The sequence below is a fragment of the Leopardus geoffroyi genome, chromosome D1 (assembly GCF_018350155.1).
Source record: "Leopardus geoffroyi isolate Oge1 chromosome D1, O.geoffroyi_Oge1_pat1.0, whole genome shotgun sequence".
Classification (NCBI taxonomy): Eukaryota; Metazoa; Chordata; class Mammalia; order Carnivora; family Felidae; genus Leopardus; species Leopardus geoffroyi.
In genome coordinates, this window is record NC_059329.1 from 90,275,226 (window position 1) to 90,299,299 (window position 24,074).

At 53.3% G+C, this 24,074-nt stretch overlaps 1 protein-coding gene across 6 annotated transcripts in view; it reads left to right on the forward strand.

Annotated features, from left to right (window-relative positions):
• Window positions 1-23,534, forward strand: part of PRR5L (proline rich 5 like) — a 74,989-nt gene extending 51,455 nt beyond the window's left edge. For 3 of the 6 annotated variants that reach the window (XM_045484996.1, XM_045484994.1, XM_045484993.1), the window contains 4 exons: window positions 3,537-3,628; window positions 6,851-6,988; window positions 11,891-12,017; window positions 20,760-23,534. In XM_045484996.1, coding sequence (XP_045340952.1) covers window positions 3,537-3,628; window positions 6,851-6,988; window positions 11,891-12,017; window positions 20,760-21,154 — 752 coding nt within the window. In that variant the 3' untranslated portion in view covers window positions 21,155-23,534. Of the gene's footprint in view, window positions 1-3,536; window positions 3,629-6,850; window positions 6,989-11,890; window positions 12,018-14,742; window positions 16,641-20,759 lie in introns of those variants that run through there. The other 3 variants (XM_045484998.1, XM_045484999.1, XM_045484997.1) reach the window with 3 other exon arrangements.
• The last annotated feature ends 540 nt before the right edge of the window (window positions 23,535-24,074 follow it).

Below are 24,074 nucleotides of genomic sequence, written 5' to 3' on the forward strand. Positions count from 1 at the left end.
ACCTTATAAACACCCACTAGCCCAGGGTCTTAGTTTTAAGTGAGTGGCTTTGACAGGGATTTTGTGCCCCTTTTGCATTTAACAGTCGGGCCAGTACACAAGTACGGACGGTGGCTGCCTAGTAAAGGGGGGGAAGGGAAGCGTGGTCTCTGGCCACATTATTTGTCTGTAAGTCACCTGAGGGGTTACTACATGCTCCTGCAAATGTGGGAAACCAGCTTCATGAAAAAGACACCGAGCAAAACCAGGTCTGTAAGTGTTTTCAGGGAAGAGTCGATGTCTCTTATTCCAGTGACGCTTGACACGGATACATTTGGAGTGAAGGCTCAGAAATGGTGCTGAATGGGGTAAATGAAGGTCATCTGAGGTTCTCTGCCTCTGCCCTAAAGCACGCCATGAGGCACCAGGGCGGGGGTTCTCCCCGGGTCCGTGCTGGCCGTGAGGTCTGCATGTCACCTCTGCACAGTGAAAGAGGTGGAGAACCTTGAAGGGCCTTTCCTGTCTTCAGCCAGAACTTCTCCACTTTTTTATTTCATGTATTACAACCCCACGAAAGATTTTATTTGACAGAAAGGATTCCCTTGCTATAGGATCCATCCTATCACTGAACAGACCGTACTCTGTTGACCTAATTGTTTTATGGACACATGGTACATGTGTCCCTTATGGCCGCAGAAAGGACAGAGGCAGCTCTTATCCTTGTGTTGATCTTTTGTGGGCAGGATCTGCCGTGTTTCTTCCAGGAATCTTTCCCAGAGCTTTCGTGGCCTTGACCGTAAGGAGTCCCTGATTCCCCTTCTATGGGCTTCTGGTGATCTAAACTCCTGTGGCACATTTAGAGGACAGTTTTTATAGGGTGGTTGTCTAGAAGCTTCTGTGCAGCCCCCTTCATCTTTGCGGGGAGCTAAGTCCTTAGGGGCTGTTTCTGGAGGTGAAGTCACCTCCCTGAAACTCTTTCTTCCCCGGGGTCACCCTGTTTTGTTAGCCTGTGTCAGTCGGGCATTCTTCTCTGAACACTTTCCAAAACCTCCATTACTCTGTGAAGTTCGAAGCCAGCAATTAGACCCGAGTTCCCAGGAGAGGTGCCTTCCTGCTGCTGGGTTGAAAGATTACCTCATGTGCTGACGAGCTCTCCATCCTGGCAGTGGAGGGGAATAAGCGGGCACTGGCACGGATCTGCAGGATTCTCCTGCCCTTCCTTCGTGTCGGGAAGGCCTCTGCTGGGCTTTGTAATGGAAGGCTTAGGATACAGGCCGTCAATAAAGCAGCTGGAATATGGCCTTTTCTCCTGTGCAGTACATTCCCCGGGTGTTGGGTTCACCTTGGTTTTGGGTACCAGGATGGCTTAACATGTCAGATGTTCCTTTTGAGCTCCCCAACTCCTCCCTGCCACGAACTAGCATAGCCTACATTTGAAAAGATTGGTTCGTTCAGACATTGGTTGATTATCAGCCATCTACCAGGCACTTTGCTAGGTGCTGCGGACACGGTGGTGAACAAAACCATCCTAGGATTCCAGGCCCTCATGGATTAGCTCAAAACCCAGTGGTGAAGAGAGAGATTAATCACATCATTATGAAATATAACACTGTAACTGCAGCAGGTACTAAGAATACAGTCTGGGGCACCTGGGTGACTCGGTTGGACGTCCGGCTTTGGCTCAGGTCACGATCTCGCGGTTCGTGGGTTCGAGCCCCGCATCGGGCTCAGAGCCTGGAGCCTGCTGGGATTCTGTGTCTCCCTTTCTCTCTACCCTTCCCCTGTTCCTGCTCTGTCTCTCTCTCAAAAATAAATAAAAATTTAAAAGATTAAAAAAAAAAAGAATACAGTCTGTAGGAGGGAGGTTTGACCCATGGGCGAGACTTTGCTATAGAAGTGATGCTGGAGCTAAAACTAAAAGAATAGGCAGATGTAGGTGAGGCAGAAAGAGGGGTAAAGAATAGTCTAGGCAAAGGGACTAGCACATGCAAATGCCCTGTGGTGTGCAGAGCATGGTGAGCCTGAGGGGCTGAAATAAAATCCACATACTTAGGGGAATAGAGAAGGAGGGTGAGGATGCAGAAGAAGGAAACAGACTGTCCCCTCCAGATTGCCCGTGTTGCGGATGTTTCCTTGATCTAAGACCAAAGGAAAATGTTGGAGCTAATTATTAAGTCCTGTTGTGTCCTGTCCCATGCTGGGGCTAAATGTTAACCCCCTTCACTCACCAGCCGCAGCATCTGCGAAAGCCTGTACCCTTGATACTTGTGATTCATTCACTCAAAGATTTCTAAAAAGTAATTTATTGATCTGGCAACATGCCAGGCACTAGAAATAATAATGGTGGGACAGGACAGACAGGACCCAGACGCCCATCCCATTCTAGGAGAGGAGACAGAGTAGTCAATCAGTGATTCCAACAACGTGTAATTAGCACTTTGTGAGGCAAATTACAGGGGACTATGGATTTGCATTTTCCCCTAGCGTGTGTCTCTCCAAGCTTTCAAAAATCCACGCATCTTTGGCCCCGCTAGCTGCTGGTTCTGCCCTTGTTCTGTTCTCTCTCCCAGCCGCTGCTTTTATTGTCCATTAAATTAATAGGCGGAAGAGGCTAAATGAATCTTTCAAGATCTGTTCAGTGGAACTGGCAGTGTTTTGCCAAACGCATCTTTCAGTGTCTAATCTTGGCCGACCCAGTTTCTCGGCCTCAGATGAGCAAAGACGGTGCCCAATCAGCTCTGTTATCTAGGTCATTAAAAAGCAGCCACCGTGCAGGCTCCTCTCTGCCAGTGCCGGCCTTTCCTGCAGGTGCGGGGTTCCTGGCACGGCCTTCTGGTGGCATTGGGTGACCCATGTACACCCAGCCTGGGAGCGGTGCCTGACCAGTGGCTCAGGATCCCAGGGGTGAGCGTAGCATCAGGAGGCGGGGCCTGAGTTCTGCAGGTGATACGCTGCCTCCCTCCCCCCGCTGGTTATTGCAAACCAGTGGGTGGAAGTGACAGTTTTCAGGCCCTTCTTTTCACCTCCTTGTCCCAACAGCTCAAATCCAGAATGAAAACCCAGTGTCGTAGTGATTAGAAAATCAAAACAATATATAATTGTGCACGTGATCGTCCCAGATAATGTTGGTCAAGGGCATGGATTCTGGAATCCCAGCTCTGCCTTCTAGCGGTGTGATGTTAGGCTAGACACCTGGCCTGTCTCTCTGAGCCTGTAAAGTGAGGGAATAGTTTATTCATGAAATGTAGATGAGGAGTTTAGTACACTGCCTGAGAATGTTGTTACCATTCTCACCACAGCAGCAACTGTTCTGTGATTTCCAGACTTCAGCTCCCTTTCCTGGATTGGGGGATAGAAGACATATTTGCCTCTTTTCAGTTAAGTCTTTCCACTCATTCCCACGTTTACTTGTAGCAATGCCTCCTAGATGAAATGTAGGTCATGAGTTACCTGCCCCCATGCTCCCTTTGACTCGGAGCGGTCTCTAGCCTCTCCTGCAAGTAATGACAAATTCTTTTTCTTTCTTTCTCCCCTCCCATCTTCTCGCCCTCGTGTAGGTGAAAATCGCATTGAGGTTCTGGCTGAAGTGTGGGACCACTTCTTCACTGAGACTCTCCCCACCCTGCAGGCAATATTTTATCCAGTTCAGGTCAGTCTCGGAGGAATGACCTCCTGCCGGCCTCAGCACTCTGTCTCATTCCTTGGCCTTTGCCAGCTCGGGCCTCCTGGTGAACCGGGGAGAGGCAGGACGTTGGGTGCCTGAGTCGGCTAAGGACCTCGGGGCTCTTTGAAGGGCTCTCTGGTCTGTGTTTAGCATCTGACCTCCAGCAAAGAGAGAGCGCCTGCGTAACTAGCAATTTGTAGGCTCTCCTCACCCTCTTGGTTTTGAATATGCCTTGTATGTTCTCGGAGTGGTTTGTTCCTTCCAGCTTTTCAGAAGCAGAGATGGGGTAGGGAGACTGTTTTCTTTTCTGTCCCTTTCTTTCTTTGCTCCCCCCTCCCTTTCTTTGAAGCACAATTTTAAGGCAGGGTTCCTGTTGTACCAAACTGTGGGAAAGGAATAATGTTTCTTGTCCTCTGTAAGGGATTCCTGAAGACAAGTAGCCACATGATGTAGCAGAAAGAACACTAGACTGAGAATCAGTAGTTGGTCCTGGGCAAACTGATCTCACTTCTCTGAGCATAGCTCGGTTTCATCTGCAAAATGTGGAATTTCGTGTGAGCAGTGAGTAGCATCTCTTTGGTAGAATTGTGTGACCTGGGCTTCTCCTAACACTTGAGGTGATTTCCTTCCATCTTCCCACAGAGTCTAATAGCAGGACGAGGCATTGCCAGTGCAGAGTAGACGCCCCCGAAGGCAGGTGTACCAATCGATGTTCCTCTCCCAGACTCACCTCTCCATCCTGCATTAACACTGCCCCCCCCACCCCGCCCCTGGGCTTAAGGCTCCTATCTCACCTGGCTTTGGGGAAGTGTGGGTGTGGGGCATAGCAGCTGAGCCATTAACAGTGGTAGGAATGACCCTGGTACCAGACCTAAGGGCCCACATGCTTTGTTTGCTTTGAATGGTATTTTATGGGAGCTTGGAATTCTTTTAAATATGTATCAATATTTTAATATTGGGAAGTTATGCCTACAGAGCTCCTTTCCATTTCTGGCCTGCCCCTAACAATTTTTAGTAGAAGCCTCTGGCCTGCACAGCTCACTGCTCTTTTGATCCCTTCCTTTACCCTCGGGTCCATCCTTTACCCCTGTGAGGGGGTTTGCAGCATTTGTGTAGACAATTCAGCCCCTGTACCCTGTGATAGTCACTAGGCCAGCACTGGGTCCTAAGAAGACAGACCTAGGGGTGGGATTCCCAGATTTAGCAAATAAAATGACAGGATGCTGAGTTAAATTTGAATTTCAGATAAACAGTGAATAATGCAACATTTGGGACGTACTTCTACTAAAAAGTGATTCACATTCTACTGGACATCCTCTGTTTTATTTGGCATCCTGTTGGCGGGAGTGTGTAGACCCGGGTCTCTCTCTTGGGACCTGGTGGGCATGGAATTTCAAGGGGTGGGTGTATCCAGATGGGTTTAGGATGGAAGTGTGGCACCTGAGTGAGCATGGCCCTGGGACAATCGTCAGGTGACCAAGAAGGGCCCTCACATACATCCAGGCGGGAGCCCAGCTGTGAGGGTCTGAGGACGTTACTGTCCTGCTTCTCTCGAAGAATCAGAAGCTCCGGTGACAGGTGATGCTGCCCATCCATCCGCTTCCCCACACACGGTTTCCCAAGTGCTGTTGCTGCCGCTGCTGTTCCAGACACCCCACCGCGGGAAGCCCTGAGTTAGCGGTTCTCACTACTGGTGGTAACACACCAAGGTGTCTGTCTGTCTGGCTAGATCTTTCTTAGAGCCCCCTGCCTGGATGGGTGTCTGACACCTACTTCCTCATTGGACAGGTGTGGTTTTGAGTACCTACTGTGTTCAAGGGTGTGGAAGCTTGCCTTCATCTTCCTACCTCATAAGGGGAAAGGAACCCTGGAGGGGAAGCGAAGGCAGAGACCTAAGAGATAGGCGGTCAGTGTCGAGTGCTGGCGTGTGGGGCAAAAAGTAGCAACTGTAGCACCTTAAGGCAGTGGGGAAGGCAATCAGGGAGGGGGGTGGTTGACCCGAGCCTGGAAGGCACTGGTGGTGGTTGTGTTCATCTCTTGGTGGAGGGAGGGGGGGATGCGGGGATGGCAACCCTAAGGAGTTACGGGAAATGTAAAACTTCCTTAAGCCTTGGCAGACTTGTGGGATGAAAAGCTACATCCTGTTTGGCAGGTGCCTTGATGATATCTTTGGCTCTCCCAAGAGCAACCCATCTTTGGTGTGTGTTGTATATATATGTGCAAAGGAGAGTCTAGGAAAGGGGCCCTCCTTTCTCTTTTGGGAAACTTTGGCAGCTCTAAAATCAACCGGTTAATGTTTGAGATCCAGCTCTTTCCTGGATATAGTACCATAACCCTGTCCTTCAGGGTTTTCATCTGCAGGGTAGGTTTTGTAATAGTACCTATCCGAAAGGGTGGCGACTAAACGTTGTTACTTCCATCTAAAATATTTAGAGTCATGGCTTGCACATGGAGCTTGGGTAGTATCAGCTCTTAGGATTATTAGTTATGTTCACCCTCCGCCTGCACCCTGCATGGTCAAAACGAGTCCCTGTGTTTTTCCTTCTTTGCCTGTCCTGCACCAGGCGCTCACATATTAAGCAAAGTTGAGGAAGCAGCCTTGAAAGTGGGGGGCAGGGCTAGTGTTGATCTGTTCTCTCGCTTCCCCCCATCTTCCTTTCTTCCTCCTTCCTGAACGCCCCTTGCCCCCCATGACAGCATAGCCCCCATGTATCTTGTCCCATCTTGGGTCACTTAGGCGGATTGAGTGAGTCACACCTTATCTTTTTTTCCTTTAATGTTTTATTTATTTTTGAGAGAGAGAGAGAGAGAGAGAGCACAAGTTGGGGAGGGGCAGAGAGAGAGGGAGACACAGAATCGGAAGCAGGCTCCCGGCTCCGAGCCGTCAGCACAGAGCCCAGCACGGGGTTCGAACCCACAAACTGTGAGATCATGACCTGAGCTGAAGTCGGACGCTTAACCGACTGAGCCACGAGGCACCTCTGAGTCACACCTTAATCTTAAATGAAGTTTTCATTCGGAAGGACGGGGGGAGGAAGGGGCCAAATCTTCGACTTTTTGGCAGTCTTCCCCCCACCCAGGTCTGCAGACACCTCATCCCGGCCCATCATGGTGCTCTGTACACACTGGTTGTCCTGGAACCCCCGTGGTTAGTGGCATATCCAGCGGGCTCTCACCTCCCAGCCCTGCCCCCTCTCTCCTCTCCAGGGCCAGGAGCTGACCATCCGCCAGATCTCCCTGCTGGGCTTCCGCGACCTGGTCCTGCTGAAGGTGAAGCCAGGTGACTTGCTGCTGGCCCGGTCCCAGACGCCCTCATCCATTGTCCAGATGTTGCTCGTCCTGCAGGTGGGTGAGGCCCCGGTGGAGATGTGGCCGCCTGGCCAAGGGAGGAAGAGACCCTGTGGGACGGCGGAGGGACCAAACGACTTGAACGTCTTAGCTTAGCTCGTATTCTTCAGTGTAGCTGTTCCTGTGCCTTAGCGCATTTGTTCCCTTGCTGTACCTCCACTGAGCGCCTGTGAGGCCCCTGGCACCGTGCTCCATGCTGGGATCCCAGTGGGGGCCAGAGAAGCAGGTCTTGTCATTCAGGAAGCACCCTCCCCCCTCTCCTGCATGTGAGTGATCCGTAAGTCACACGCGACCACAAGAGCCTGCTGTAGCCTAGCTGAAGCCAGACCAGGAACTCCCTAGAGGGTTCCCAGGCAGGTGGGCACCCTAAGAGACTACAGCCAGAAGTGAGACCACATCAGGCCCCATCCACCACTTACCAGTCTTGCCTTGTTTCTCTCTGCTGCTACCTCTCCTGGCCCTGCCCGGTGCCTCGTGGACTTGGTGTCTCTCCCTTTCTCCCTCCTTCTGCAGAATTGTATTCAGTACTTTGGTTTGCACCTGACCAAACGTGGCATCCCACACACAACTCACGTGTTTCCACCAAGAGCTGACCCAGATGGTTGTCTCTTAATCCAATTCTGAATCAACAGTGGGAAGATGAGCTAATGCTACTGGCTGATTTCTGAATCAGATAATCCAAACGACCACCTTATGAGGCGGACAGTGTTGTTATTCCCATTCTACAGATGAAGAAATGGAAACCCGGGAAGTGTGTGTTTGTCCAAGTTCCCTCAGCAAGAGGTAGTAAGATTCAGAGCTATGTACACTCAGGGGAAAGAATTGGATTTGTCTAGCTCTGGCTACACGACTCCCCTTTGCCAGTCAGCCATGACCTTGGGTCGAGTACCATGGCGTCGAGTAACATGGCGAGTAACATGGGTCGAGTAACATGGCGTCAGGGAGCCCGATCCGATGGACGGGGGTGCATAATTCCCAAGAAACAGAGCTGCAGCCCAGGGACAGCCCCGCAGCCCAGGGACAGCCCCAGAAGATGGCAACTATGCCTCCACCTCTGTACCAAGTTCAGCTGCCACAGCATCAGGTCTGAGCCGTTCCCCGGGCAGCCGGTTCCATCCTTGGTCAGGCTGGTGTTGACCTCGCTGCCCTCTTGGCAGGGGTAGAACAGCAGGTTTGGGGCCCTGGTCTCCCCCTCCCCCAGCTGCTGTTGCCTTCTGGCTGTCTAAGCTAGGCCGTCCTTCTGGGCATTCTCCCCCTTTCCTGAAGTCAGAGGAACAAGAGCTGCCTAATAGGACGAGGGGGCGCTTAAATGTCTGGAAAACCAGCTCAGGCATGTTTATGGCAGGGAAGGAGAAGGCGTGGGGGTCAGAAAGTGTGTGTGTGGGCTCATGTCTGGGATGCATAAAGCAGAGCTTGCATCCCACGGAAAAAGTCTAGAAAATGAGCCCTTTAGGGTTCGGATGGGACAATTGGGAAAGAGGAGTTGGGCTTTCCCCCTCTTATTTCCATTTATAATATTTTAGGGATGACAGGTGTTCCTTTGTTGTTGTTGCTGTTTGTTCTTTTGGAGGGAGAACTGGGGTGGGGGTCCCCACCTACTGACAGTAGACCAAAAAGGACTGTCTCTGTACTAATGAGAAACGCCCACCACGTTCCCACATGGGACAACCCAAGAATCACATGAGAAAGCCACTGTCATCCCCCCGAAGCCCCGTAGGGGTTAGTCTGCTTGCCTGGGAGATGCTTCCTTCATCCATCCTGGCCCCCAGTCCACACTGCTGTCTGTGAGGTTCCCGGTGGGATCTTAGGAGAGCAGCCCAGTCTGTACCCTGGCCTCCGGTCCTCCCACCTCCCCAGCCTCACCTGGAAACTGCGGCCACACTGGCACCCCCTTTGTGTCTCCCTACACAGCAGAGTCTTCCAGGGTCCACGGTCCCCTCAGGCCAAGGCAGGTCTGTATGTTTGCTCCTCCCTCTTGTTCCTTCAGCACATAGCAGGCCCGGGGAAGGGTGAACTAAACGCCCATTCCGCAAGTGATGGCACAGCCAGAAAGAGCCTGAGTAGGACTGACCCCAGGTCTCTGGCCTCAAATCCCCTGACAGTGACCATCACGTAGTTGGGATTTGTCTCTTGGCGGACAGAAGTACAGTCGGAGAAACTCCATGGTCGTGACAGAGGTCTGGGAAGTTGGGCAAGGAAACAGTCCCTGTTTTCCTGTTTTCACAGACGAGGTGGAGATTCAGAGAGTTGGCCAACCAGCCTAAGGTCACGTCCTAATCTGTAAGATCTGGATCTGTCATCCAGTCCTCAGCTCTTGCTACCTGCCCACCGAGCCGTGCCCAGCTACAACTGCCTGCCCTCCAGCAGTCCCCCCAGGGTCCTGGGAGATGCTACATAAGCTTCTAAGATGGTCCCCTTTAATGCTGGGCATTTGGCATTATTTCCCCCAAGGGTCTCGTGGGACTAGTTCTGGCCCACGTTCTTCCTCACCCTGGGAGCTATAAAGCCCAGGGCTGGGAATGTGACAGTGACGAATCGGGATCTTTGGCCAGTCCAGGTCTGTCGTCTTGAATAGCAGGATGGCAGCTGCTGGGTCTGAATGAAACTTGCAGGTTTCCGTGCCCTGGGATCATTCCAGCTGCAGGAAATTTGGGTCCCAGTAGTTAGAATTGCTCCCTTCTCTCCCCAGACCCCCACTTTTCCCAGTGCCATGAGATCTGGGGCTGGCTTTTCCCTGCCTGACTCGTACAGAGAAAAGAGCCATTTCTCAGGCCTTCTCTCCCTTTTCCAGTGCTCTTCCAAAATGTCACTGAACAAACCTCTCCCTCCCCAAAATACGCAAGGGGCTCCAACTTCCCTGCTATGGGCTGTATGCTCCCAAGCTACCCTAGGGAGAGGCTGAACCAGCGGTCTTGACCACTATAGAGATCTGGTTCCTCCTGGCAGGTACAGACAGGTTCTGAGATCATCCTAGAACAGTGCCTTCTGAGGGGTACCCGTGCAGTCACCCAGGGTCCCATGCCAAGCGGGGCCCTGTGCTTGGTTTAATTCTCTCCCACTGCCATCTTGAAGTTCTTAATAATTTTTCAGTAACGGACCCCCACATTTTCATTTTGCACTGGGCCTTGCAAATACATAGCAGTCCGGCGGCCAGGCTGAGGGCTGTGTGCAAGCCAGGCTGTCCAGCAGCTACCCTGGGAGAAAACCATCCAGCCCCAAACCATGCACTTGTTATCCATTGTCTTCCCACCTCTTGCCTCCTCTCCTTTCTCTGTTGCCCCTCTCTGTTTAGCGTTTATTAATCGTAGTGGGGGAAACACTTGGGTGGGGGGCGGGGGAGGAGAAGGCAGAGACATAACAGAGAAATATCTCAGAGAAATATCCCTGAGAAATAACAAGGAGGAAAAAAATGAAAAAGAAAAAAGCCTCCTCAGCTCTGAACACCAGTCGAGGTGGTTTTGGGGCTGAAACTGCTGCACTCTTGAGGCCTGGGTGGTTCCCGGGGAGCATTAACAAGGCTCCGCTCACCCCTCTGTGGCCTTGAGGATTTCCTTCCCCAGTGAAGCAGGCCCTGTGCTTTCCCCCTTTGCTTCCGTGGCTTCGGCCCACGCTGAGGGGTATTAGAGCCCGGGAGGCATGAGAAACATCCTGCCTTCTTCCCGCCGTCCCCTGTCCCCTGTCCCCTGCCAGTGCTAGGGAGTCTGAGGCCCACTCGTGTTTATTCTGCATCTCCTCCCTTCCCACCCTTCCCAGCCCCAGCCTCCAAGTCTTCTGTCCCCACAGCCCCCTTCTGCAACCTCCTTTGTGTTTCCTTAAGCCACTCCTTCCCTGTCACTGCCCCCAGCCATCCCTGTCTCCGTGGTGGGGGGAGCTGACAAGGGGCCAAGTCAGCCTGTGTGCAGGGGAGCCTCCACCCCACCCAGGCCTCCCCCACCTGTGGGATGGGCCCTTCCCGCTTCACCCCTCCACCATCTTTTCCTCTAATCCCTGAAAACTCCAGCACAGTGAGGAGTTTTTACTTTTTAGGTAAAGGTGATTGTAACATCAATTCCAATTTGAGAATTTGGTGGGACGTCCTCTTGGGCCGAGGGGAGCCCCCACGGAGCCTTTTCTCTCTGTCTTTCCGCAGTCCCTCAACACAGAGCAAGGCTTTGAGCCCTTTCCAGCAAGATACTGGATTCCCTAGGAGTCTACTGGTCTTCTAGAGAACCTTCATCATGTTTTGTCTCCTTTTTGGTTTTGACCGTTGTCATGTGTTTTAGTTGGTGTTTGTTCAGGCTTAGCCCTGAGGACTCCTGTCCTTTTGGGCTTTTGAACTAACTCTTCTTCATCTTGGTGCCTAACATCTGTCTGGCTCCACAGTGAGTCTCCCTTTCTTCTACTGTTCTGGATTTTTCCATATTCTGTCCCCCTTTCTTTTCTAACCTCCTTAACAAGTGGCAGTAAGATGGGTTCAGAGCCAGACAACCGGCATTCCAGTCCCAGGTTTTTGCCACTCACCAGCTGAGTGTTCCTGGGAAAGTTACTTGAGCTCTCTGGGTGCTGCTTCCTCATCTGTAGAAGGTGGACGATGAGGGAGGGTCCCTGGCTCCTTGCGTTGTTGAGAGGCCTCTGCTTTGGTCCGTGTAAAGTGCCTGCATTGTGGCAGTGGGGTGGGATTACATGGTTGGGACCAAAGTGGGCAGTCCCACCTGCCCTGGACAGTTCTGATCCCTGTGACCCATGGCAAGTGACTCGGGCTTTAAGCCTCAGTTTCCTTCATTCCAGCCACAGCGATGCCGCCTGCTGGTGTCACCACTTTGAATGTAGTAGGAAGGCAATCAGGACTTGGTGGCTGAGTGCCAGCTGGCCCTGGCAACTTTTGACTGACCCTTGTCTCTCTTGGATGTTTATTTCCAGAGTGTTCACGAGCCCACAGGCCCAAGTGAGGGTTATTTGCAGCTGGAGGAACTGGTGAAGCAAGTGGTGTCTCCGTTCCTCGGCATCAGTGAGGACCGCGGTGTCTCGGGTCCCGCGTTTATGTTGGGTAAGGGGCAAGGCTCTCGGGCTGCCGGGTGCTTTGGTGATAATGCTGCCAGCTCTGTTTTCCTGAGCCTGGATTATGTCCAAGCCCTTGGCTTCTGATGTGGGTCCGCGCAGATCTGTGCCTGGTAATCACTCGTGTGTCCTGCTGGCCTGTGTGGCCGTAACCCTCCCCGCCTGACGATGCCTCCCCAGGGACTGTGCCTCTGTGGTGTTGCTTGTCTGATCCGCATCTTTGATCAGTGGCTTTGATCTTCTCTGTGGGCCTGCAATACTTTTCCTGTATCTGATCACCAGAAACTATGCCTTATTACACGCCCCACACACTCGAGTGCAGAAACCACCCGTGACGGATTTTCCCTTGAAAGCAGCTTGAAATGTGAAGCCAACTCATTCTATGTGCGGCCAGGGACAGATGAAATTGAGCTGCTGTCACCCCCTCCTTGTCTGTAGGTACTGCCAGGGCCCACATGCCAAGGAAAGGGGCTCCTGGACTGGGGGACAAATCCTGTTGGTGGCTGTAAGGCTAGCATTAGCGTCAGGCTCTGCATTCGGCCCCCTGGAGAATCTCGAGGTGAACGGGATCTGTTCATTCTCTCTGTGAAACCACGGTCCAGATGGGGAAATAGCCGTGTAACAGGCTTATCATAAGACACATTCCTGTCACTCTTTGAAATGAAAGTCCCCCAAAGGCAGGAATTTTTCTATCCCCAGTGACTTTAATGGTGGTTGGCGATAGTAGGCACTCAAAACATACTTAGTGGATGGACGACAGGCAGTTGCACCCCAAGGCGGGGCTCACTGGCGCCCATACAGAGCTGCAGAGGTGAAAAGCGATTCCCTGAACTGGGAATCTTTTGCCTCCTCTCCTTGCTTTAATGGAATTGCAGCCGAGCGTCAAAGAAAAGGGCAGAGGAACAGCCTCCAGCCTGGCTCCTACCCCTTCCTGGGCCTCACTACTGCAAGCAAAGCAGGGCTGGCTGCCAGTCTTCCTGGCCCCTTCGTGTGTTTTCTCTGGAGACACCAGCTTAGCCACAGCCACCGCACATCTGGGGTGCTGGCCCAGCCGGCCTGCCCAGTCCTTCCCCCGCCCTCTCTTCCACCCTTGCTCACTCACTCATTCCGCCCAGGGGCTGGCACGAGCCAGAGTAGCAATGGCGGCTGAGGGCAAACCGTCCCCTGCCTCCCTGGCCGTGAGCGGGGCGCCATGTTGCTATGCCCTCCCTGGAGCCCACCTTCTTACTTCAGCTCAGCCCACTGGCTTGCCGGCTCACCCACTTTGGGACGGGAGGATCCGGGTAGATGTCAGGACACCATCAGGTGAGCTGGGCCACGTCGGGGACTTTGCCATTGGCTGGGCCTAGAGCCAGGAACAGGGACAGATTTGGAAGTTTGCTCTGGGAGTACTTACTCCAAGAGGGGACACCTTTGGCTTCCCAGTCAGGATAATACATTCTTTTGTCAAAGTATAAAGCAAAGGCCTGAGGTTTTTTTGTTTTTTTGTTTTTTTTTTTTTGTTTTTATACCAAGGACAATCCTTGTGTGGGGCATTGTCTCAGGAGGGACAAGAAGGGGAAGAAAATGACTCTTATGGATTGTTTGATCATGATTATTTTAGCAAATGTATACTGAAACCTTACCCCTGGTACCTTAGGAGGTGCTGCAGGTATATCCATGAGTCAAACCGACCCATCTCTGCCCTGTGGTGCACACGGTCCAGTGAGGAGGTCGCAGACCGTACATCATGACTCACTAATGAACAAGTTCTCTGAATGGGGGAAGCACATTGGCCACAGGGCCCAGGGCAGGGGCACTTCACCTGGACTGGGGGAACCAGGGGAGGCTCCCCAAAGGAAGTGGTACCTGTGCTGAGTCCTGTAGGATGGATTTGAGGTAGTCTCCCTTCGCTGTTTGCTGAGCTATCCCAGGGAGAGGGAAAGATCTTTGGGAGGCCTTTGGGGTAGGGAGAGTGGTGAACGGGGTAGGGGCGGGGGCGGGGGGAGGGGCTGGAGCATTTGAAAAACCAAAATACCGTTCAGAGTTGCAAAGTGGCTGGTGGCCAGGGAAGGCACAGGCCACAGACTACATCCTGGGCATTATGCTGGGTGGGCTGGAGACCATACCGCAGAGTGGGCACCATTGTTCCCATTTTACAGCTGAGGGTTCAGGTCACTTGGCTGTTGGAGCTGGGATTTGAAAGCCCCAGGTTGTTTGCACTTTACCAGTTATCCTACATGCTCCAGCCTCCCCCCGCCCCTGTCAGTTTCTAGAAGGTCATTGTGATTTTCCTGAGGGACAGCTGAGGAGGTGATCCATCCCCCTCATTCCTTAGCTCCTCAGGGCTCCGGGGCCAGACATTTCACCCCAAACCTCTGGATACTAAAAAGTTGACATGGCTACAATGGATCTCTTCCCTGTTGAGGACACCCCTTTGCCAGATAAAGTGAGGATTCTCTGTGCCTCAGTCTTCCCCTCAGTAAAACATGGAGACCATGACGTTTATCCTGCCTGAAGGAGAGGAGCGTGCAGACCACCAACTGAAGTGTGAAGCCACAGGAGGGCTTTGCCGTGGTCCGCTGGGACAGGGGCGGGGGTGGTGGTGAGGGGAGCAAAGGTGGGGCGGGGAAGGGGAAGGGGAGGGGGGGCATCCAGGGGTGAGGAGCGGTCGAGGGCAGCTGGAGTGCTCATCTCAAAAGCCACCACTTATCAAAATGCCTGTCATGTTTCAGGTGCTGACCAGGCACTAGTCCTCTTTGCACAGCCCGCTGAGGGGTGGGGGAGTGCTGTGGTTGCCTCAGTCTCAGACTCCGGAAGAGACCTCCCCAGGGCTGCGTGGAGTAGATGACCAGAGACAGAAAAGCGGTTTCTCCAGGGGGCGCCCCTCATTGCACGCGCCTGTCCAGGCACGCTTGACCCCACGGGGATTCTGGGGAAGGCTCTCTTCCTGTCAGCCAGGCCGATGGGTGTGAGGAGCGAGCCTCACCCCCTGATATACGAGGCTTGGCAGAGAGAGAGAGAGGACTCTGAGGCTCGTGGGAGCAACTGTGTGCATAATGTGGCTCTCCTCCAAAGCAGTCCCTTTTCCAGAGCTGTGGGGAGGTGGAGGTGAGGAGTAAAATATTTAAACAAAAACAAAAACAAAACTGTTTTGTCAGAGGCCAGGCCCACATTCTACCTTTCTAGTTCCCGAAGTCTCCAAGCTGCTGCCCTGGCTGCCTCCCGGGCCCCCCAGCAAACACTCAGAACACTCAGCAGTGCTGTGTTTCTCTCACACAAAAGCCCTGGCCTCCCACAGATCTTCCTCCATTGTGTCTCCGGGGGAGGGCCCTTTTCCTCAAGACCCCGTAACTTCTCCTCGTGACAAGTAGGCATTCATGGGCTTTCAGGTGCCTGGGCCTGGAGAGGGACGTCCACAATGGGCTTGGCGTGCAGAGGGCACAATACCCGCATTATGGCGGCCACTCCTTCGAGCCTGGGAGATCAAAGGCCTGGGAACGGAGTCCCCCACAAAGGGCCCGAGGACCGCCTCATCCAGGCTTTGCTTCTCTGGGGTTTGAAAGGAACTGCCATTGCTGGCTCCGGTGTAGGGGGATGAATGCCAGAGCTCAGTGGGGCGCCTGGGGAGTGATGAAGGCAGAAAGGCTCCCCTTGCCCCACCCCGTGTGAAAGGCAGGAAGAGGAGGAGGAGGAGGTCTGGAGGTGGGTGCCTGCCCAGGTGGCAGGACACGGCTCCTCTCCCAGCTCGAAGGCTACCGTTGCAAGGGAAGGACCCATTTCAGCCCCCGAGGGGTGACCACAGCTTAATCAGCCTCTTAAAGGGAGATTTTCTTCTCTGAGTGGCAAGGCCTGACTTTCCCTGGTACAAATGAGAAGGCCGGGAAGATGATAGGCAACAACAGTGTGGGTAGCTGTCTCAGCTCCAGCCTGGCCTGTGGTCTGACCCCACTGGGGCCGCAGCTGACGTGCTTGTCTGAGGTTGACTCTGGAGTCTGGTGGGAGCTTATCGAGGAAACGCTGTCTGCCCCCCGGGGGACTCGGCAGAGCCCAGCGGCCCCTGTGGTCTCCACTCTGCCCACACCCAGTCTTGGGAACCAAAACACTCCACCCAGCAGGCAGAAGGAAGAGTCCTAGGCCTCTCCGGTGAGTCATCAGCAGGGAACAGCCATAAGGAGAGAGGCAAGGCCAGAAGGAGCGGGGCCTCAGAAACCACAAGGGCTGCTCTTTGGCTGTGTGGCCTAGAGTCAATTACTTGATGTCTCTGAGCTGCAGAGAGCTGAGCACAGAGAAGGAAGATGCCACCCTGTCTCAGGGCAGGGCCCAGGCAGAGCTTCTACCTGCTATGATACGGTCCCCAGCTAGAGGCAGCCTGGCCCCCTTGGAATGCCTCCAGATGAGAAATTGTATGTGCCTCTCCCCGGACCACATCCCGACCCTTGCCATGCTGCATAGTCATGCCTGATGATTTGTCAGTCTTCCCCTTAGACTGTTAGCTCGTCGAGGGCAGGGAACGTGTGGTTCCTCTTGTACCCCAGGCCCTAGCGTAGGTGTCTGCTGTGAGTGAGTGTGTGAGTGAATGTCTGGGTTCCATCCGTCAGTCACTCTGGAGCAGGCCCATCCGAAATGACTCCTCTTCTTTTTTTTTTTTTTTAATTTTTTTTTTCAACGTTTATTCATTTTTGGGACAGAGAGAGACAGAGCATGAACGGGGGAGGGGCAGAGAGAGAGGGAGACACAGAATCGGAAACAGGCTCCAGGCTCTGAGCCATCAGCCCAGAGCCTGACGCGGGGCTCGAACTCACGGACCGCAAGATGGTGACCTGGCTGAAGCCGGACGCTTAACCGACTGCGCCACCGAGGCGCCCCATGAAATGACTCCTCTTCAAGACTTCTCCTCCTCTGACTCCTCTGAGAGCTCCTGCCTGTACCTCTGCCCTGTCATTCGTTGACCTTGTTCGTTTTTTTTTTTTTTCCAGTAGAGTTAGCATGCAGTGTTATATTAGTTTCAAGTGTATGATACAGTGATTCTACAGTGATTCCACAATTCCATACTTGTTGACCTGGGTTTTTTTGTTTGTTTGTTTTATTTTTTTTTAACGTTTATTCATTTTTTGATAGAGACAGAGCATGAGTGGGGGAGGGGCAGAGAGAGAGGGAGACACAGAATCCGAAGCAGGCTCCAGGCTCTGGACTGACAGCACAGAGCCCGACACAGGGCTCGAACTCACGGACCGTGAGATCATGACCTGAGCTGAAGTCGGACGCTTAACCGACTGAGCCACCCAGGCGCCCCCACTTGTTGATTTGGTTTTAACAGGTACTTGTGTGTAGGCTTCCCAGTGGGCGTGCAGGAGCTCTGCCTTGAGGCCTGGGCTTGAATCCGGATTACACCACTGACTGGCTGCAAAGTTATTTCACATCTTCACTTCAGGTTCCTTTTCTACAAAATGGTCAGAAGATGACCATGTCGGTGAGGCACCTCCTTTTTTGATACAGTATGTGGCACGTACTAGATGCTCATTGACCCAGCCCCCCACCACATACATGCACATGTGCGCACACACACACACACACACACACACACACGTGCACTGGGCTCGGGCCCCTGAGGCGGGCCCCATGTCAGATTCACATTTCTCCCTCCCTGCAGCGACCACAGTGTTTTGCATGTTGCAGTTCAGAGCGTTTGGGGCAGGAGAGGGCAGATGTCATGGAGACACCTTCCTCCATGTTGGCCACCCTCACTGTGGCTCCAGCTTGCAGCAGCAGCTAAAGTGGCCTCTCTTGTCTCTTCTGCCTGTTAACCCCACCACCACCGCCACCCCCCCCCCCCCGCCCCCAGGACTTTGGGCTTCTTGGCTAACAATGTGGGAGAGAGACGGAGAACATCCAGGCACCCATCTGAAACACCCTTCCTGGCTCATTCTACTGGAGTAGGGCCCCTGGAAATGATCCAACAATCCTCATTTCCTCCAGAGATGCTGTGTGTGTCCCCCATCTATCCCCCATGCCCTCAACCTACCCTGTGTCCTGGGCCCAGCCCAGCCTTTGCTCTAGCTCTTTCCCCTTCCTGGATCTGCGTGTAGTACATGCTCACCGAACAGTCTAGCCCAGTCTCCTGCCCAGCTGGTTGAAGGTTTGGGCCACAACACGGATCTTTGCAACTGCCGGTCGTAGGTGCTTGTTTCTAATAGCAGGGGACGAATGGATGGTTTTCAGGGGCATTTTTTTAAGGATGGTTCTTTAATGGGATCCTTGCTTCTTGGTCGCTCTTTGCCACCTCATCTCTCCTTTTCATTCTTCCCCAAAGAGAAAGGCCGCTGAACTAGCCTCTCCCAGCCAGTAGCAGCCTCGTATTTGGCACCTCAGGGGACAGTGTTTTCTATTACCTGGCATCAGAGGGTGGGGGTGTGGGGGCGTCAGGCAGCAGTGGAACCCTGAGACACAATAGCATGCAGTGGGGAAAGTCTGGGCATGGCTGTTGAGAGCCTGTGAGAGTTGGGCTGAGCCTCAGTCTTCCTCATCTGAACAGTGGGAATAATGAGAGTAGCCTTGGTGTTTCAAAGGGAGATTGGGACTCAGCAGTGAGAAAGTGGATGGGAACACAGTAAAATTCTACATATTATTTGGGTCTTGAGAAATAATTAGTTACCTGCCAAAGATTTCCTGTTGGGCTCAGAGCCAGCAGACTTGGTGACTCCAACCTAAGGCTTAAGATTTCATTCTCTTGTCGCTGCCTGTGCATATATGTGTATATAAGGACATGCAGAACCGTCCAATGACAGGGGTCGCGGAGAGCTTTGTAGGGGACATGGCCCATCTCACTGTGATGCCCGTCTAGGAGCATGAGCTCCGCAAGTGACAACAGTGTGCGTCTGGGCCCTCCAGACCCACAGGAAGAGCCAAGAGTAAACTAAAGCAGAGTGGGCCGTGTGTCCCCAAGGACAGTCTCTGAGCAGCACTGTTTGCTTTCTCTTTAGGGACTAAGTCTTCCCCTCTGATCCTGCCACTGTTCAGGAATAGCAGCCCTGTCACACTTCTCCATTGCGGCCTGCTGCATTCCCCTGCTGAGAGAGGGTGCTTTTGGGGGGCCTTCGGGGTCTCAAGGACGTGGGAGCTGTGGAAAGTCGTGATGGGAAAATGGGGTGGGTGGCTGGAAAGACGGGAGAAGTATGCCCCGGTAGAAAGAGAGAGGTTGAACAGAACCCGCTTGGTCCTCAGCCCTCCATTCTCAGTCCTGTCTCTCGCTAATGTCCTTCATCCCACTCATGATACAGATGAAGGGCCCACGTGAGAGAAGAGGTGGGCTGCCTCTCCAGGAGCGTGGGGAGGAGACCTCCCTGACACGGAGGGGATGTAGGTTTGTCGTGATCCTGGCTTTCCTCACTTCTGGGCCCTCAGGCTCCAACCCTGCATAACTCCTGCGGGGTGCATCTTCCTGGAGCACAGCCCCCATCCTGTGCTGTATCCCCGGGCTTGTCTGATCACCGATGGTTCCATCTGGCTTTCAGGGGCCCCCCTGCAGGACCAAGGGCCATCCGCCTGCTTGTGCACATCCCCACTGTCATGCATACAGTGTTCGGCCAGGCTGGGGCCCGGTGGCGCACCTGTCTCGGCACCTTGCTCGGGCTGTTCCCACTGCTCAGAATGCTGTCACTCCTCCCTTCTGGGAGCTCTGCTACTCTGAAGACCGGCTCCGGGCTACATCCTCCCTGACACATGGATACACTTGTCCCTGCCTCTGAAGCCCATGCACTTGGCTTGTCCTTCCTTCCCTGGCGGTACTCAGCCTATTGTAGTTACGTGCGTGTTGTGTGGGTGTCCGGGAAGAGCAGCGTCTGCAGGGAGGCCACCCTTAACTCCCCGCTGTACCGCGTTCTAGCGATGCGCACGTCGGTAAGTCATCACCTCTCTGATAGTCCCGTTTTCTCATCTGTAAAGTGGGAGCCAATAAACCTATCATGACTTAAGCTCAGTTTTTAGGAGTCAAAAGATGAGTGCATGTCAAGGCCTAGCGTAGTTTCTAGAATGTGGGGAGAGCTCAAGCAGCAGTGGTTTGGTGATGATTCACGTCCAGCCCTCCTCTGTGTGTCTGGCTCCACGGGGCATCCGTGGAGACCAGCCCGTTCTTTGGTGGTGCCAGAGGCTGTTGGAAGCGAGTAGGACGTGAACAGCACATAGGTCTCGGGCCAGTGGCCTGGTGGGAGGGGAGTGCTGTAGTCCTGGTCAAGATGATTTGGAGGACGTCCCATTCCCTAGCTTAATAGCCGAGGCCCCCTCGGGTAAGCTGGACCTTAAGCTCCTGGGGCCTTTTCCACTTCATCTGCTGACACTGGGGAGGCCACTTCCTGCTCCACAGAGCTGGGGGTTTTCTTGTAGAAGCTGGTCCAGCCTGTGCCCAGGCCTTTGGAGGACACCGGTTGAAAGGAGATTTAGGGCAAATGCAGTGAAGTTCAGGCAGCAGCTGAGAAGGAGGGGAGATCCCCTTGAAGCTAGTCTGTCCCGGAAAGCCCTTTGGCGACCCCTACTACGGTGGGAATGTCGGCGGGGCAGTGTCGGACGCACGCAGGTAAGGCTGCGAGGGAAGCAGGCAGACCTTTCTGGTTCCTCCCTTGCATCCAGCCGAACTGTGCCTGAAGCTACTCCTGAAGGTGGAGCCACCACCTCCCTCTTCCCCCAAATTGATGAGTAGGCGCGGTTGGCCCTGTGTCCCTGGCAGTTACCGCCCTTGCTGGTTTTTGTCTTGCAGCCAGACGTCACTCCAGGGTCCGGCCCAAGGTGGCTGTCCTGAACTATGCCTCCCCAATGACCACCGTCAGCCGGCCGCCGAATGAGACAGCTCTGACCCCTCTGACGGAGCAAGAGGGGGAGGCCTACCTGGAGAAGTGTGGCAGCGTCCGAAGGCACACGGTGGCCAACGCCCACTCAGATATCCAGCTGCTGGCCATGGCCACCATGATGCACTCAGGCTTAGGCGAGGAGCCTGGCGGTGAGGACAAGTGCCTGCTCCTGCCGCCCAGCTTCTCCCCACCCCACCGACAGTGCTCCAGTGAGCCCAACATCACCGACAGCCCTGATGAGCTGGAGGAGGTGACAGGGGGCAGCCAGGGGGACTCTGAGCTGAACTGTGCTTCCCTCGGCTGAATGCCCGCCTCTGGGACTTCCCAGCTCCGGCCTGGTCACCAACACGAGGACCGCCCCATCCCCAGGGGCTCACCAAGGGGCTCTTCCTGCGGGTGACGCTGCCCGTGTCAGGCCTAGCCCAAGTGCCCTAGTGGAAATCCCATGTGTGAACCTCTCTGTTTTTGTGGCTGTGACCATCTCTTTGCAGCCACACAGACCCAACTGCCTAATGTTCCCTTTCTGCTTGCCTGACTCCAGACCCCCCTCTCTGGGCTTTTCCCCCAGATAGTGGACTGTCCGACGTTCCCAATGATGCGGCCCAGGGCCCCTCTGGCGTTATGATAGCAGGAGGTCGGCTGAGCCACACACAAAGCCAGCGAGGATGCGTCGGCCTCTGGAGTTCCCCATTAGGTTCTTGTGATGCGGGGCTCACAGGTGAGAACAGGTAGTGGAGGGGTGTCCTTCCCGCCTATTCTGTGGGGAGTGGAAGGAGGCAGCAGCCCGACCAAGCACGACTCTGGGAGTGTACCTTCCTTATTTTAGTTTCACAATGACTGGAAAGAGTTGCCCCCCTCACGCGGGTGAGGGCCATTCTCACCCGTATCCAGATCCTACCTGCCACCTTTGCCTTTTGGCCCAGGAGGGCTACGGGGCTGGGGAAGTCCCCTCTTTGACAAAGCCTCAGCATTTCCCTCTCAGGCCTCCCCACCAAGCTCAAGGAACTAACCTCCTTGGTGGAGTAGCTGGTGCCTTCATTCCTCTTTCATTTCAGACACTGACCATTTTCCTGTTGTGGGTGAGGGGCCAGCTGATAACCAACCAGTTAGTCTGTTCCTGGATTTGACTTGAATTTTGTAAATGTGCATCGTTTCAAAAGGAAGTGTTTGCAAATATTTGCACGTAGGATCTTGCACTGCTCATTTCCAGTGGGGTGTGTCCCCCCCTAGGAAAGGAGCCTGGAAGTTGTTCAGGGCGCAGGGGATCCGTGGTGGGCAGGGCTTATCAGCTGCTGAGCGCCGGAAGCCACTGGACTTGAATCCAGAACGGCCTGTGTTTGTGAGTGTCACAGTCGACAGCACTGAGGCTGGGAGCCTCACTTTGCCTCGTGAGCAGAGGGTGGCAGCAAATGGAATGTCTCAATGCTTCACCATAGAGGGAGATGGGGGCAGGACCTTTTGGAGAGATGTTCATTCCCTGTGATTAAAGAAATGCCAGAAGTGCCTGGAATTTCTAACATCTGAGCTCTCAAAATGCTATTTGGGGCAGCAGGCTTTGGTATTGTGCTGAATCCTTAACACTGCTCCCCCAGGTCTGGGCTTTTGATCCACCTAGAACCCCTGTTCTTCTCTTTGTGTCTGCCTGTTGGCCTCACTGATAACACATCCAGTGTTATCCAGAAAAGCGAGAAGGATCTCCTGAACCCTTCTGGCACCTTTTAGGTGTGCTGTTGGTCTTTGGAAACTGTTTATGAAATCTCAGAGACAGGAGCCAGCTTGGCCTCCAATATGGCAGGAGGAGGCTGGGAGAGGACAAGGACAGTGTAAGCTTCCAGCAGGGAAGAGGCCTTCTAAGCACATCGAAGCCTTGATGGCACATCCCTCCTGGGTGAAGACCTGGAACGTGACCAGAGTCATGCTTTTTTGATGGCTTCTGATTTGGAAACTTTAAGAAGTTGTCTCATTTTTATTCTTCTAAGAGAGGGTGGAAGAGAAGTGTCCAAAGGAGGTCTTCTGAGAATTTCAAACAAAAAATTATCTCTGTGTATGTGTTGGATAAAGTCCACAAATTGACTAACGTGCGTTAGCAAATAGAACGTCAGTAAGTAACAACATGATGATTTATTTAACTGATGGTGTGTGTCCTTACTGGTACACTTGGCACTTGGGACTAGTATTTATTGATCCAGGCAAGGTAATTAATCAGGCTTGGGTTTGCTTTTTAGTTTACAACGTTCAAGATCTATATGCTTTTAAATGCCTTGTCCGTATACTAAATGCCCCTGATGAGGACAGCAGTCATCGGTTAAACATGTCAGCTCTTAGGATGAGAATGGGAGTGTCAGTCCAGACCCACTGTACTTACTTGCTGATGACTGTTAGCCAGTTTACAACTTCACCTTTGATGTACCTGCCTGATCTCGTACTGTAAATATTTCAGACTACACACACCATTTTGTTGATGCTTATGGGCATTTTAGCCATCTGAGCTATGGCAAGAGTGATGGCTGCGTTTGCAACCACTTTTTTGCCCCTTTAGAAGATGAAGCTAGAATCTTCCAGTGGCTGAGTTCTAATGACAGGAAGCTAACACGACTCGGAGCTCTGAGTGAGCTCACAAACCAAAAACCTTTCATGTTGCCTGTTTCCAAAATAGATTCAATAAACGTCATTTTGTACACGTCCTCCCTGTCCCCATGCTGTGTGGCCAGACTGAATCTGCAAACGCCACCGCCCCCAGCTCTTCATGCATCCTGTCCTCACGCTCTCTGTGCCGGCTTCCACTCCAGGATTAGGCAGCAGCCTGACCTCAGCCAGTGTCCCCTGGGTTTTGTTTGCCGTCCTCAGCTGGATCGGCAAGTCATTTCCTGGAGGGGCGGCCTGTCTGCGGAGCTTGGAAAACACCGAACAAAGTCTGAGAAGGCAAGCCCTCTTCTAAAACCAGTTTGGGCTCTTCCCGAGCCTTTAACCTGGAGGGGGACACTTAACCGTGTCTGTTCACGGACTCTCTCGTCATATGCTCCCCTCCGATCTGTTTGGCAGAGGGAATCCATAATATTTTACCCTCTGTGTGTGTTTTCCTAGGAGGGCTGGAGCAGAGTTGGCCTGAGATTGAAGGCTGATTAGTAAGAGCATTCAAAGAGGTGGGACCTGAGCTGAGCATCCCGGGGGAGGGTGGGGGTGTGGGGGTGGGGGGAGAGCATGTACATTTGTGTTGAGCCTTC